This window comes from Acipenser ruthenus, chromosome 2 (assembly GCF_902713425.1).
Source record: "Acipenser ruthenus chromosome 2, fAciRut3.2 maternal haplotype, whole genome shotgun sequence".
Taxonomy (NCBI): domain Eukaryota; kingdom Metazoa; phylum Chordata; class Actinopteri; order Acipenseriformes; family Acipenseridae; genus Acipenser; species Acipenser ruthenus.
Window position 1 is genome coordinate 29,278,414 of NC_081190.1, and position 15,026 is coordinate 29,293,439.

Sequence of the window (15,026 nt, forward strand, 5' to 3'; positions counted from 1 at the left end):
TTTAGGATTCGGCACAGGTCTACATATCTCAATTATGCCATCTATGTATATCCCTTGCAAAGTTTTGCGGTCTACTAATACAGGTCACTGTCCTTTTCGTCTTGGGACTTTGAATACTTTTTGATACTTCGAACAGTCGTATGGTGCCTTTAGGGATTTGCCTAATTCATATTATGGGGAACACATTTATTTGGCCTAGCTTGTTGTAAGATTTTTTTTAGTTGACCACTGTTTAGCACAATGACTTGTGTTTTTCACTAAAGACACTTAAAAAAAAAAATTCTGCTGTTTATACAGTGGGTTATTGACATCACTGGACATTTTCACCCAATAATTCAAAGAGGACGCCCCATTTTTTTTGCAAAAGTTATTTGCAGTTATACAAAGCAGTAGCTGCCAAAAAACAACTTTTGACAACCTGTTATTAGATTTTAATTAAAGTCTTTGCTGTTATACATAGTACTCCACAGTACAGGAGTGAGGATGTAACTACTGGTGTATGTTTGATTGTACTGTAAAGTGCTTCGAAAAGCAGTTATCTTTTGTTTGGGTTACAACATTGTGTTTGGTCTGGTAATGCTGACTTCTGCTTTAATAGTTTATTAAACCAAGGCACTGTAATGTCTGCACAATTCCACAATAAAACAGTCCTTACTTTAGTACTTTGAAGTCAGAAGGAAGTGATACTGAGCAATGGGGATTCTAGTCAATGATAAATAGGTCTTGATGCAGAGAAACTGAGTTAAGACTCAGATCAAAGCCTCTTAGTATCATTGTTTGACATTAGTTCACACATTGCATAAAATCCTCTATAAGATAGGCCAGTCAGTATTTCCTAACATATATGTGTGTTATGTTTGTTTAAGGTAAAAAATACTGGTACATGAATATATCAGTAGTATTGTACTCCACTTGGCAAACCAAGTGGTAATGACCACATCAAATAAAGATAGGCCTGGGGTTCTCACTAAGAATGCTCATGTCAATGTAAATTTAATTTACCAGCTCACAGAATGTCACAGGCAATAACATAATAAGCAGGAGTTATGCAAAAGCTCCGTGTTTAAACTTGCATTACCCTTACAGGTAAGGAGAAGCATTAGTGGTAAACCCACAAAGTGTCTCTTTTATCAAAACAGACCATAAGCAGACACCTTTATGTTCAACAATCACAGTTGTTCAGCACAATGTTACTTAAATGGCATTCAGATGCTACTGTGAAACAGAACAAAATACAATGTTTTTGAAGTAACTCAGGAGCTGAGAGCGAGTATAACTGACTTACTCCCATTGTGGAACATTCTAGATTCAGAGTGCAGGCTGTCAGTAGAGGCAGTCGCAAAGCTTGTGTTCAGTCCCTTTAAGGATTGTGTCAGACTCTCAGCAGACCCATGGCTGGCTTTCTCCAAATCAGAGCTGCTCTGGCTCCATTTACTAGACTCCCTGCATGAAAGCAAAAATAATTGTACAAAATTAGCATAAGTAACCTGATTCCTTTATTAATAGCAACCTTTCACATCACTTTTGCATAAACAAACCTGTTTTTATTTATTATGTATTTAGATTCTTCGTTTTGATGCATCATCATGCACAAGGAACACATTGCAACAGGAGGGTTAAGGGCTTTTTACAGACAACACAAATAAGTGAATTATATGCCGCCAAGGTAAGATTAGTATTTATGCTTCTACCCTTTAGCTCTAACCGGTTGCCTCCTCTCATTCTAATTCTTGTTCTAATACTTCCTTAAACTGTATTTAAAATGTGAAATATCTTTACTGCTAATTTATATGCACACAATGACAATGCTGCATATACATATTTTCTCAGAAACTTACATCTCTCTGTTTTGACCTCAAACCATCCTTTTTGCATGATCTCTGTCTAGTTGTATAATCCACATTGGTTTTCTTTGACACAGCAAGTGACACAGACTAGCCTTCCCTTTGTAAGATATTTCTTTCTCACCACTTCCTATTTCTCTGATCTCAGTTGCGCTTTTACAATTTTGCTCGAACCACGTTTCTGTGATGTGCAGTGACGTTAGAATGTACAGATTCCAAAATAAACTTCTCCTTTTGTGAAGGATAAAACATTAATTTTAAATAATCTAAAAGATGATTATTTCCATTCCATTCACAGTAAATATACCAATATTCAGTTAAATTCCATCCAACAAACTCAAATAAGTTTTAGTACTAGTACTAAAATGAATGTGTTATGTTTGAATATAGACTATACTTAAAAGTCTTGTTTGTTAGAAACTGCATTCATTTTACACATCTCCCCGGTTAGGAAGATAGTAAGCTGCTTACTCTTTTTCATAGCCCCCAGCAATCATTATTAAACACAAAACACCATGTCATAGAACAAAGGTGTACATTGCTAGTGAAGAATTCATCAAAGTCAAACAAAACTACAAAAGTTTCCTACAACCACTATTAATCACAGAGATCCTTGTTGGTTGAGTCTAAAACATCATCATTTGTCAATCACTACTGTCAAATTTATACTGATAAGTTACAAAGAGATCAATTGGAAATGATTAACACTGAGACCATGGGCCATAGTTTAATTGTAAAGTCACAGGTCCATCTTCACCTTTTTAGTAAAAGGAAAACTGCACATTTTACAAAAAAAGCAGATCTGATGGCGAGCCACATCTACTTCCAAATGGGGTCATAGTTACGTCACTTATCTCCAGGGCAACAGTGAAAGTGACTGGCTGAGCTGGGATGTGAAAGCAGAACTTTAGGTTTCCTGTTTTCATTTGTAAACAGCAGTTAACCCTACCTCTGTTGCACTTCCATATAAAAGTCCAGTTGCATACAACTTTCCTAAATCTCAAAAACACAGCATATATCACTTAATTGCGCACCCCATGGGACAGACCTGTATTTGCATATAAAAACTGAGCCACTCCATAATATGCCTCAATGTGTTCATATATTCAAATGTAATCACTTTGAAAAATCTCTCAGCAAATGGGTCAGTCGGAAGAAGTAGAACAGTTTATAAAATGAGTTGATGAAGTCGTTGTTATAAACAAAACTGCAACAACCAAAGTTAAGACGCACAAAAATAACAGTAAACAAAAGCTGGAGCAGCTCAAGGTGTAGAATAATGTGGATATTTTGTATTTTTTTTAAGCTGTCCTGTTATCAAGTCTGTAATTATTCAGTTTCTACTGTATCTTTAATAATTAAACTATACTTATTTTGTACTATGAAAATGTTTTTAAAATTTTAGACAGGTTTGTAGTTTTGTTAACCTTATTTACTTACAGTTCTTGGTCTACTCAATCATATATAAGCAACACTGATTTCTACATACATTTTTAAAATAGACAGTAACAGCTGTAGTCAGAAGACACACTTGCTTTGCAGTGTTAGGCATTAAAAGATGGGCCTTTATTGAGCTTAATACAACCACTGTGTCAGCATAGCCAAACCAAGTAAAGACAGCTGTATGAAAAGTTGTACTTACTGGTCATCGGGGCTTCCATAGACTGTACTAATGAAAATAGGTTGATTTTCAAGCTTTATACTGCCTTCAAGGCTGTGTATGTATGTATATTTAGAAAACGAATGGCCTGTGCCTCACTTCCTGTGTGGCATACCTTTTGTTTATAGCGACATCCATTCTGAGCTTACAAAACCACAGAAGATATATTTTCTAAAGATATAAGCGTCCGTTCTTTTGAGCATCACCACCATTTAAAAAATAATTAAGACATCAGTTCCATACACAGTTCTGTACACTGTATCCTCAGAGTGCACATTCATTTGAACAAATACACACATTCACATTTGATTAGGTACTGTACAACAAGAACATCTTGTGCAGTAACAGCGATTATATAAAACTACTGTTAGCTTATACGGAACTTGTCTTACAGAGTGGTATATAAGAAGGACAATGAGGTGGCACAGAGTGTTCTGCTGTCCACTGAAAGGGGGAGTGAAGCACTTGTGTAAACAGAAAGGGCAACTTAGCACTATTAATATACAATATTTGAAGTTAAAGATAATAAAAGGATTTGACGAATAAAGTATTTTTAAAACTACAGCCCAACCCAGATTGAGTCTGATAAAGGACAGGGTGTACTTCTAAATAACATGTCTGCATGTCTGGACATTTTTTGTGCCTGAAAAAAAAAAAAGCAGTTTGCATAAGAATGTGTTGTTTTGGGCAGGTGATGGTTTTATAGGGGAATCTATGTGAATTTCCCCTGCTGTTTATCAAGTGTGGGGTTACCATAATCTGGTTAATATTATGCAAACACTTCTTCTCTACAATGGGTTGTGATTCTAGTTCTATAACGGCACTATTGTTAATGTTTAATTTTTTGTTATAATCTATAATTACAACTGTGTACTGTGTCATAAAACCTTCTCTTGCTACCTGACATATCTGAAATCGTCAGATAGTTTGTTTCCAGTGGATTTAATGAGGGTTACATTTTATTTTAAGCAAAAAATGTCCAAACTGTAATTTCCCACAATACGATGTGTGCTACTGGTTCTGTGTTATTGAAGCGAGTTGCTGTATCATGTGACTATGGTTCTATCCTGAAATAAATATTCCTGACAAAAGGTTTGATGCAAGGCTCCTCTATGTTGCCTGTGGTGTAAATACTTTCCTGAGATTCAAATTCCTGCGTTGAGGGCCCTGTAGCATGACATTTAAAACCATAATTGGGGAGGATGTCCATACATGTCCATTGTGATAAAAGTAAGAAACTTTCCCAATGTTTTTATGTCACAGGAAGACTGGTTGTGTAATTAAACTAAGAAGGCTGAGCATGCTGGTTTCAATTTAAATAACTGTCAAGATTGCTAACTGCGTTTTAGAACTCATGTTAAAATACATCACAAAGTAATTCAGTACAATATGATATATACATCTATAAGGCAATGCCTTGAAGATTCTGAACTTCCCTTTTTTAGTTTTTCTGGGGGCTTTCCAAAGCTAAATCTTACGAGCCATGTACACAAACGAACACAGTACTACTGTATGTAACAAGCAAAGGCAGAAAGGCTCTTTGTCTGTTGGCTTTAGACAGTTCTCATCTTGGCTGTACATGAAATACAAAATGCTTTATCTGGCACTCAGTAAATAGGACATCGAAACTTATCACTATGGTGCTATATTTACATTCAGAAACCAGCTTGCTGTAACGCAACACTTCCTGAACAAGTGTCTGAAGTCTTGAGGAGTGTTTAAAGTCACATTCCACCTTAAAATAAACCCACACATTAAACTAAGCAGAGAAAACATATCCTTCGGCATTAACATAACCCAAATTCATTTATTTTTTGTGTTTGCCCTGTGAAATCTATTCAAACTATTCCCCCGCTGCTTGGTCGAAAAGGGACTTGGCAGGTTTTTGCATGCTTGGTGACAAAAAGATTGTGTTGCTAAGGGGATGTTGTTGCCTATCTGGCATGGTGGCTATGACTAGGAGAAGCAAACTTTGGTCCCCAAAGCAAAATTGAATTCACATGGTTACCACACTTCACTCTGCATCAGTTGATTTTACAATGCTAGTCTGTGCTTTACCTTACCTTCAGTACACTTTCACTGTGCTGCACTGTGCTTTGCTTTCACCATGGTATACCATAGTAAGCTATTAAAATAATTGCTAGTTTTGTACCTGCATTAACTTCTGTGGTACAAACAAGGGACCTCAGGACTCAGAACGGGAATCACTGCAACTGAAGGGAGGCTGTTTAGGTTTATAACTCTATATTTCAAGGGGGTCTCTGAGTGGTGTGGTGAGGAGAAAAAACATAATTGGACATTCCAAATTGGGGGAAAATAAATCAAAATAATAATTGGTCACTCTAAATTTAAAAAACAAAACAAAACAAAACCTCTATATTTAATATTAATATTACTCTTAGCAACTAATTGATATTGTGTGTATTTTGGTGAAATTACTGGGATTGCACGGTTGCTGTAGTTATGTTTATATGGATGTAGACATAGTTGTTGACACGTGCTGTGCAATGTCACACTTTGCTTACTGAAATGCCAGGATGAACCAGGGAAGGAGTTTCCTAGTAATCTATGTCAACAGGATTCTACCGCTTCATCAAAGCCAGTCAAGACTCAATAATTGTGCTTGTAAAGTGTTTGGGCCTGAGGTAAAAAATAAACAAACAAAAAAAAAAAAAAACACACCATTACTGAAACCAAATGCTGTGATCAGTAAGCTTATGTTAAGCACTGCCTGGTTTTCAAGTATTCCTCCTTGTGTGCAAATAAGAAATAAGAGGTTACAGTTGTCTGTTTATTTGTGTCGGTTGGACTAAGTTCTAGGCAAAACAAAATACCTGCAAAAACCCTTTATTTTAATTGAAACCACAAAATGTTGGAGAAAAACTCGATGACATGCTTTTATTTCAACAACTACAATAGAATCATTGTTTCCTTTGTTCAGATTTACTTTTCAGTGGTAACAATCCTATCACTTGTTAAGTACAGCTCTCTATTGTGAATGGGCATAAACAAACGGGGCATCACTTGTGGGACATTACACAAACGAGTTACAAAACTATCAGCTGCTTTAGTTACAAACAGAAGCAAACCTTGAAGAGGCTCTGTCTATGTCTGCTGCACCCAGATAATGTTCCCCCAATTCCCCCAAACCTGGGGTAACTTCTAAGTCTCTTGTCTCTAACATCACTAGTCACTTCAGGACTTAGCAGCTATCATAGTCAAATGACAATAGAAAGCTTTACATATCTGTTAAAGATTATCACTTGCAGCAGAAACCAACCATGATTCAGGATATTTTACTAAAACTTGTTCCAAAATTGCCCTCATTCATATGTGGAAACATTATTCATGTTAACGGTAAGATATTATCAATCATTGCATTGTAATTCCATTTCCTCTTATCCTGTGATAACATGATGAGATACAGTTTAGATAACCAGACACTACAAAGGGTCCATACTACAAACACCAGCCAGTTGCTAAATTAAATTACTCAGACCGGAATCAGCATAATTGTCATAACTATACTTACAGAGCGTTTCTAGCGTCCTAGGAGACAACAGTCTGTCTCCCTGGCTGGTATAAAACCCTCGACTCAATCTTAGAGTTTATCCACTGCTATTTCCTCATACAATCATTGTGCCCTGTTCTTATTACTTAATTCTCATAGCTGTCCTGGCTTTTATTCTCTTTAACACATACTATGATATGGGGAATAAAACAGGGAAAGGTGGCTATGGAGCAGCAGCAGTCTAGTCTGGTACCTGACTTAACAGCACACACTGGTGGTATATCTGAAATGCCTTCTAAACCACCCTCCAGTCACAAAGGAACTGGACTCTCAGGTCTGAGTGAAACTACCAACTACCAGTCTGAGTAGATAAATTGTGTCAGTGCTTTGAATCACTAAATTTTCTCAGTTAATTTATTAAAAACTTCAGATTTAAAACAGTAAATAAATTAAATTAAACGTAAAAGAACAAAAAGTGTACCTGTGGTGTTTCTTTGGAGGTGGGGGAGGAGGTGCCAGGTCATTAGTCTCGCTTGTCTCTTCTGCAAACTCTGAAGTGAAAGATGCTGCCTTGGATAGCATGTTTGTGTTATATTTGTCCTGTTCGGATGCTCTCCCTGCATGGTGATGACTGGCACTATTGTAAGCCGTCCCTGGGTTATTATATTCCTTGCTAAAAGAAACAGCAGCAGCGTTCTCCAGCTTCGAGTCCAGTCCTGACACAACAGCACCATTAACTATATCGGCCGCCCTCGACTGCTGGTGCGCTGTCTCCTCGCCACCCTCCTCCTCCTCTACTATTTTACACTCCCGGCTCCAACATGTGTTGTAGTACTTGTGCCTTTTTTCAGCAGCTGACACAGGCATGTCCCCAGAATTTCTGTTCTGGGACTGGAAAGGGAAAGAACTCCTGTGTACCTCAGCTTGAAACGATGGTTCATTTTCCTCTTTCCCTCCCTCAGAGAGGGTGGGTAATCCCAACTTCGGGGAGCATGAGCCTCTGGACTGTTTTGGAGGGATAGCTGGGCTGGGTTGAGTGTTTGTTCTAGGATGTAGGAGAGCGCCACTCTTGTCGGTTAGCCCGGCTTCAGAGGATTGAGAGTTACTCTGAGGCCACGGGAAAGAAGGCTCCTGGGTTGAGTTTGGGCTAACGTGCTGCCATTGTGTACTCACAGCCGAATCTGGGCTGCTTAGATAGAAAGTTCTATTGTCCTCCTCTGTGTGGGCAGCCATAACTGTTATTTTAGCTCGCTGGCTGGAGTCACCAGATGAACAGTCTATGAGGTTCACTGCATTATCAAAGCCATCTGGCTTTTTATGGAACAGGTTTGGTATCTGGTCCTGGTCAGGGCTTCTAGGGATCTCATTTGTGGTCCTCTTCTTTTTTTTGGTGCTCTCAGCATAAATGGGTTCGCGTGGCACCTGCACCGACAACTGTTCTAAAGGCTGATTAAGAAAGGGGCCCAATTTCTGAGGTCTGCCGATCTCCTTTGTGTAAGTCTTGCAGGGTTTGGCAGTCTCACATCTCTGGTGACTAAGGTACTCCAGCTCTTGAGAGCAGTTTAGGCAGTCACTGCTGCTCTGGCAGGAGCATGAGTCCGACAAGCTGGCAGCTTCAGACACCAAGGACAAACCCCTCCTGTCTGAACACCCATGACTCTCTAAGGAGTTCTGCAAACCTGGCTGATCCCAACTGTGCCCCGTCGAGCAACAGGAACTGGTTTCCCTGTGGCTATCACAGCTCCCAGAGGAAAGTGTTCTGACGTCCGGTGTCTCAACAGAGCTATTGCCCCTTAAGTCACCATTGAAATAAGTGCTGTTTACGGATCTGGTGAGCTCCTGTCTAAAACCTTTGCAAGGGGTGGTGCCATTTTCCTTAAAAGTCTGCGGCCCCCTTCCTTCTTCCTGACTCATAAAGATGTTGCTGATGATTAAAGGGTGCCCAAGGGCTTCTCCTTTATGGTCCAATGGCGGCAAAGCCCCAGGGGAGTAGCCTTTGGGATATCCCAGTGCGTCGCCTGTTGCTTTCTGGTATATCACATCTTTAAGGCTTTTGTTGGTGTTGTTGTTGTTGATGTACAGCTTTGAGAGATCCAGCACCTGCATCATGCTTTGTTTCTCTGTTGGACTCTTCTGGTTGTGCTGTAACAAATGAGACTGCAGAAGGTAAACTTATGAAGAATTGCACTTAAGAGTGTATAGACTGCACATTTTGAAACTTATTTCACTGAATCAGCCCTTTTTCTTCTGCTGACAACTTCTGATAATGAAAATATACTAATATGACAATTTTAATAAATATGTCACCCCTGGACATTACTTTGAACCCACTGCTGCAATATCCAATGTTTCAAGGTTAACGTCTTCCACAAGGCCACCACCTAGTAATATGTTGGACAGCAGTGTGGAGTAGGGGTTAGGGCTCTGGACTCTTGACCGGAAGGTCGTGGGTTCAATCCCAGGTGGGGGACACTGCTGCTGTACCCTTGAGCAAGGTACTTTACCGAGATTGCTCCAGTAAAAACCCAGCTGTATAAATGGATAATTGTATGTAAAAATAATGTGTAGAAAATAATATAATTGTATGTAAAAATAATGTGATATCTTGTAACAATTGTAAGTTGCCCTGGATAAGGGTGTCTGCTAAGAAATAAATAATAAAAATAAAATGTCTGAATAAAACCTAGGTAAACTTCTGCATTTCTTTATCAAATGTGCACATACTGTTACGGTGATTGAATATCCATTTGTACAGTAAAATGTATCTAATCCAGCCCCTCCACATACCAGCATTCTGTATAATTGGGCATGAATTGTGGGTCCTGACCAAATCCCTACTGAAATTAATGGTGTGATATCCTCAACAATCAGGAATCCGGCATGACTTTTAAGTATCTTCTGCTTATAATCAATGTGTAATCCTGCACCGGGTCATGTGATTTTCCTTTCTAAATTTAAACTTAGTCTAAAAAACAAAACAAAAACAAGGCGTTGTGTAAATACTCAAAATCCCCACCAGCACATTCTGAATTGGGCAGTTGTTGAACAGCAAATAAATGTCTGAAAGTCCAAACAACAAGCTATCTCTTGAAATGAAATGTGCACTTTTCAAAAAAGCTGAATGTTTACCAAAACCAACACAAAAGATCTAACTGAAAAACTCAAAACTGCAAGGCAGACCATTTCAGACATTCTGAATAGATGCCCACGGTAAAAGCAACACAGAAAAAAACCTGAATGTAAGCAGAAAGCACCTGAACCCTGCATGCAGGTACAGTAGGAACAAGTGAACAAGTCTTTCTGTGGGAACGGGTTAATGATAATGACAGGTAAATATGCTGTTGAGGTATTGTTGTGTTTATTATACTCTGTATGTACGGTAATAAAGTTTTAAATTGTTCAAATATTTTTGTAATTTTACCTTTTTTTAGGTACAGTTAGATTATTTACAGTAACTTTGTAATCCAGTACACAGTCTAAGCTAACACAGTTTTCCAGTCACAAGTGACACCAGATTGTACAGGTTTTACTGTAGTAGAAAGCTAATTTGTGGCAAAATATAGATAAGGTCAAATATTGGTAACTATTCTATAGAATAATACTGCAGGCAAACATATACAAGACTGTTTAACTATTCTTTATAGAAGAAGTCACTGGTAACTGTGACTTCTATAAAGAATTATCATTTGAATATGTACAGACCAATACTCAGCACAAATCATTTCAACCAATCATTGTATGGTATAAGTGTTACCTGTTGTACATCAGTAGCGTTGACATTCCCATCTGTCCACATGTCGGACACATCAGAGTTCATCATAGTTGGCTTGACCGCAATGGTGGGCTTTGAATAGGAGGCTGAAGTAATTGCATAGTCGTCTTCAGTCTGGACTGTATAAGTCTTGTTCCAAACCTCCTTGACACTCTGTGAAGGCACACTGTTGTTAGCAGCAACCTCAAAGGGTCTCTGTACCCTGTGGGAACTTCTGGGATAGAAGCAGGTTTTGCAAAAGCCAGGCTTCCACACGTGTTCCGTAAAGTCACTGCACACAGACATCTTCAAGTCCTCTGGCATTATTGCAGAACTCTCCCAGATCCAAAGAGCAGTGCAGCCTCTATCATGGTGTGTCGGTATCAGTAGAGGATACTGAGTTCAGAGTTTTTTTAATTGACTTGGATGCCTGTACCTGTGTAAGAGACAAAAAAAATCAATTTAGAATCGGGGGGGTTGCAATTTAATCAACAAAAGCATTCATTCCATTCAACATACTGTATGGGCAATGCAAACTGAAAGGTATTCAACTTTTGTTAGGTTCTACTGTAAATCAGGATAGCTCCCAGTTTTGCTACAGAGCAGGTTGTCAGTTACACAGTGAAAAAACTACTCAGTTCTAAATTGAGGTTATGAATTTACACCATTTCTTTTATTTTATTATTTGTTAATCTGTGCACAGGTTTTTATGATTACAACGATGTTTTCTTACTTCTCTGAGAACACAGTGTAAATGGTCAACTTCTTATTGTATAAATCAATCTGTTTAAACAAAAAACAAGTTCTACTTTCAACTGAACTGGATGAACCTCTGTTTACAATATTTTCTAACAATATTTTCTACAATATTTTTTGTAAAATTAGGGAAAAGTGGATTTTATTTATTTAGTAATGCTTAGTTAGCATTAGTAATGTAATTTACAAAGAAAATGACGTGTAGAACACACACACTCAAACTGGGTACTGTAACACACGCGAGTGTGTGGTGGGTATGGAAGGCCATTCCGGTCAAAAATAAGTTATTTAGTATATGTTTCAAATATTTAGTACACGTACTGAATTTAATTTAGTATGTGTTGTAATTCTAATTATTACACTTATTAATTTGGCCAATCAGATCACTGAAAATGAAATAAGAGCCAATGAATTTAAAGAAAATAGTATGTTTAATAAATTATCCAATTAAAAGTCACCTTACATTTGAAATTGAAAAAAAGAAAACAAAGAAATGTCTGGGTAATGCAAACTGAATCATGTCAGTCGACATTGTCTGTCTCATGAGGTCGACACGGTTACCAGATTTCCAGATTGAAAAATCTGGACTTTTTTTTTTTTCTTCAATTCAATTACTCCACGAAGCAGTTAAAATAACTATATATAACCTAATCATAATTTTAAAGTTAAACATCGGGTTTATTTGAGTTACTTAATAAATATGCGCCCAGCGCGTCACCCACAGTGCTGTGCTTCTGTTTATTTTCTGGTCTGGGACTTCACCACACAGCCATCTGTGACAACAATGCTGACCAAATGGCTCGACGACACTTGGCCAGTTCCCCTTGAATGTACATTTTACAAACAAACAAAATAATTTTCTTGGAACTTATTAGATGTATCATATGACGAGTGATATAGCTGCTTCCGGTAATTTGCCATTGTGTAAAATCATTCTTTGACACATTTTCACAACCATAATATTGAGAGCTTAACTGCACACCAAGAATAAACAAAATCTAACATGCTGAGGTTGGAAAAGCTAGGTAAACCAATATGCTGCAGAAGGACTTGTTCTGTATTGAACACATGCTTTGTTACACATGCACTTGCAGTATTTGTGTGTTACAGTTGAAGAACACAATGCACTATTATGTTTCCCAACAGTGTCTGTTAAAAAGCTTATGCTTTATATTCTACTATTTCTTCTGTTGCCGAAAGACTTAACACACGTTTGGAATGTGCATTTGTGGTTGTAAACTGTAAGTAATGTTGTATGTGTTGCTAAGTAAACACTACTGTATTCACATTTATGACTGTTAAAAATAGTTTGGTCTCTTTGTCACTAGCGAGGTAGCTTTTTCTATGAAAATACACCATGTGGAACAGCACACGCTATTATGTGGTTTGCCTTTGTTTAGAAAATCTCTCTTCCTTTATATGGCAGTCTTAGCAGCTGAGACTTTTTATACTTGTGACTTTCTAAACCTAATAGTTCAAAACAAGGCTTTCCTACAAAAAAACTAAATTGCCACATTCCTGGAATCTAAGATACTCCCTAAACAAACAAAAAAGTATTAGATAAGCCATAAGAGAATTTAGTTATCTGATCATATTTCATTATGATTATAGTTAGCGACTCTTACGATTTCTTTTAAAAAGCCAAGGTGTTCTTGCAGGAAAAGAGAAAAACAGGCGGTTGTATTAAGTAGCAAGGACAGCCAAACGTGAGCCCCTTTCCAGTAGAAAGACTCAACACAGCAGCACCAAACTGATCTCCATTTCAAAACCCTTTTAAACTGTTAATACAGACATGTGCTGGTAGGTTAAATCCAGCCTACTGTTTCACTTAACAACTCATGGTATGAGTCTCCTTGACCAATCAGACATTCCTGTTTTCATTGAAAAAAATACATGCTTTGTTTTCAACTTGGACCATTGCAATTCCCTGACCTTGGACTTTAACACCTGCTACTCAAAACATTAAGCTCACATGTGTTCAACAAACACTACCTGCAAACAATTCACTTTGCAGCCCTAATTATTTTGTTTGCCTTGGGTGGACCTACTACACAGAAAGCTGCTGTTACAAGAATAGGGTCTTCAAAAGCTCTGTACAATATTAAATTAGGTAGTTTGTGGATTGAGCAACCCAGCCCTGGATTTAGGTTTCCCAAGGCAGCATGGTGAACAAAAAGACATGATTGAAAACCGAAGCTGTGGAGAATTTCCTGCTCTCTGTCATGCTGTTTTGGGGGTGATCTTGCCTAAGCTTAGGTGAGATTTACTGCCTGGGATGAAAAAACACAACAAGACCCAAACTGTTAATGGCAGGGTGCACACAGACCTGGACAGACAGGGCTGCAGCTGTTATTGTTACCCCTACCTAAAAAAAATAAAATAAAATACAAATATTTATATTCATATTTTATGACCCCAAAAATAAAACAAGAAAACAACAACTTATGAAACTACACTATTACACAAACAGTGGTGGTCATTTTAAAGACTTGGCACTGCAGGTGGGTTTTGAGTAAAGTTACTCACTTTGTATTCTTTAAAAGTATAATTCTTCTGTTTTTCCTTGTAATAACATTTGGCTTTGTAAAACGATGTTGTAAACATAATTATCCATAAATGGGATTCACCTTTTATTTCCCAAACATTATTAAAAGAGATTTACACAATGGTGACAAACTTAAAAATAAATAAATACAAGAAACCACCACGAATCCCTAAGAATCGTACTGATTTACAGTAAAAAATAATCCCAAGCCTGGGTTATCTACTGAAGTCAAGCGGACAGAGCCCTGTAAGATACACTAAAGACACACTTTCTCTGCTGCACGTACACTACTGTAATCTTTCCTTTCATTTAGCCTTCAGTGAAATCAAATGGCATATAATTAAGACATTCTGTTTGTGTATTCCCTGTTTACATTCATCATACACCATGTGTTATTTTGTATTATTTAACACAAAGAAAATCACAGTAGTGGGAGTGGTAGAAAAATCTAATCACCATGTGGTAGTTTGATGTATTTGTTGTTTAAAATTGAATTTAAAAGGTGAGCACACTTCTGTTGCATACAATGTGCTTTATCTGTCACTAGAATGAAAAAACAGCTTTGATACACACATATGCACACACTAAAATATATTCCAGTAAAATTCAAATACCGGTGCAGGGCCAAAAAGTGGAACATTGTCAGAATGTGGTACGCGTACCTGTTTAACGCCAGAAAACGGTACGCTGTCAATGCTGTGATTGACAACTGCACAAATCACTATAAACAAGACAAACTGTACACCCATAACATTGTATATGTTTACAATTTTAGATAACCCAATTCGTTGCTCATTAGTTAAAGTCACATAAATTTGCTGAATTGTGAAAGAAAAATGATATTAAAAAGAACTTTAAGGGCCAAACTCAGTAAATTGTACCCCGTTCAGATGGGCGTTTCCTTGTTTTCTGAGCTAAAATCATTTGCACATGCCCAGGCAAGCGCAGTACATGGTGTA

The 15,026-nt window shown here is 37.6% G+C and overlaps 1 protein-coding gene across 5 annotated transcripts in view; it reads right to left on the minus strand.

The window, feature by feature from the left end:
* Window positions 1-15,026, minus strand: part of LOC117411701 (inactive tyrosine-protein kinase PRAG1-like) — a 55,371-nt gene that overhangs the window by 5,891 nt on the left and 34,454 nt on the right. For 4 of the 5 annotated variants that reach the window (XM_058993489.1, XM_034915701.2, XM_034915699.2 and 1 more), the window contains 3 exons: window positions 10,770-11,202; window positions 7,497-9,172; window positions 1,286-1,443 (listed from right to left, as the gene is read on the minus strand). In XM_058993489.1, the coding sequence (XP_058849472.1) occupies window positions 1,286-1,443; window positions 7,497-9,172; window positions 10,770-11,090 (2,155 nt within the window). In that variant the 5' untranslated portion in view covers window positions 11,091-11,202. The remainder of the gene's footprint in view (window positions 1-1,285; window positions 1,444-7,496; window positions 9,173-10,769; window positions 11,203-15,026) is intronic. The other variant, XM_058993503.1, reaches the window with a different exon arrangement.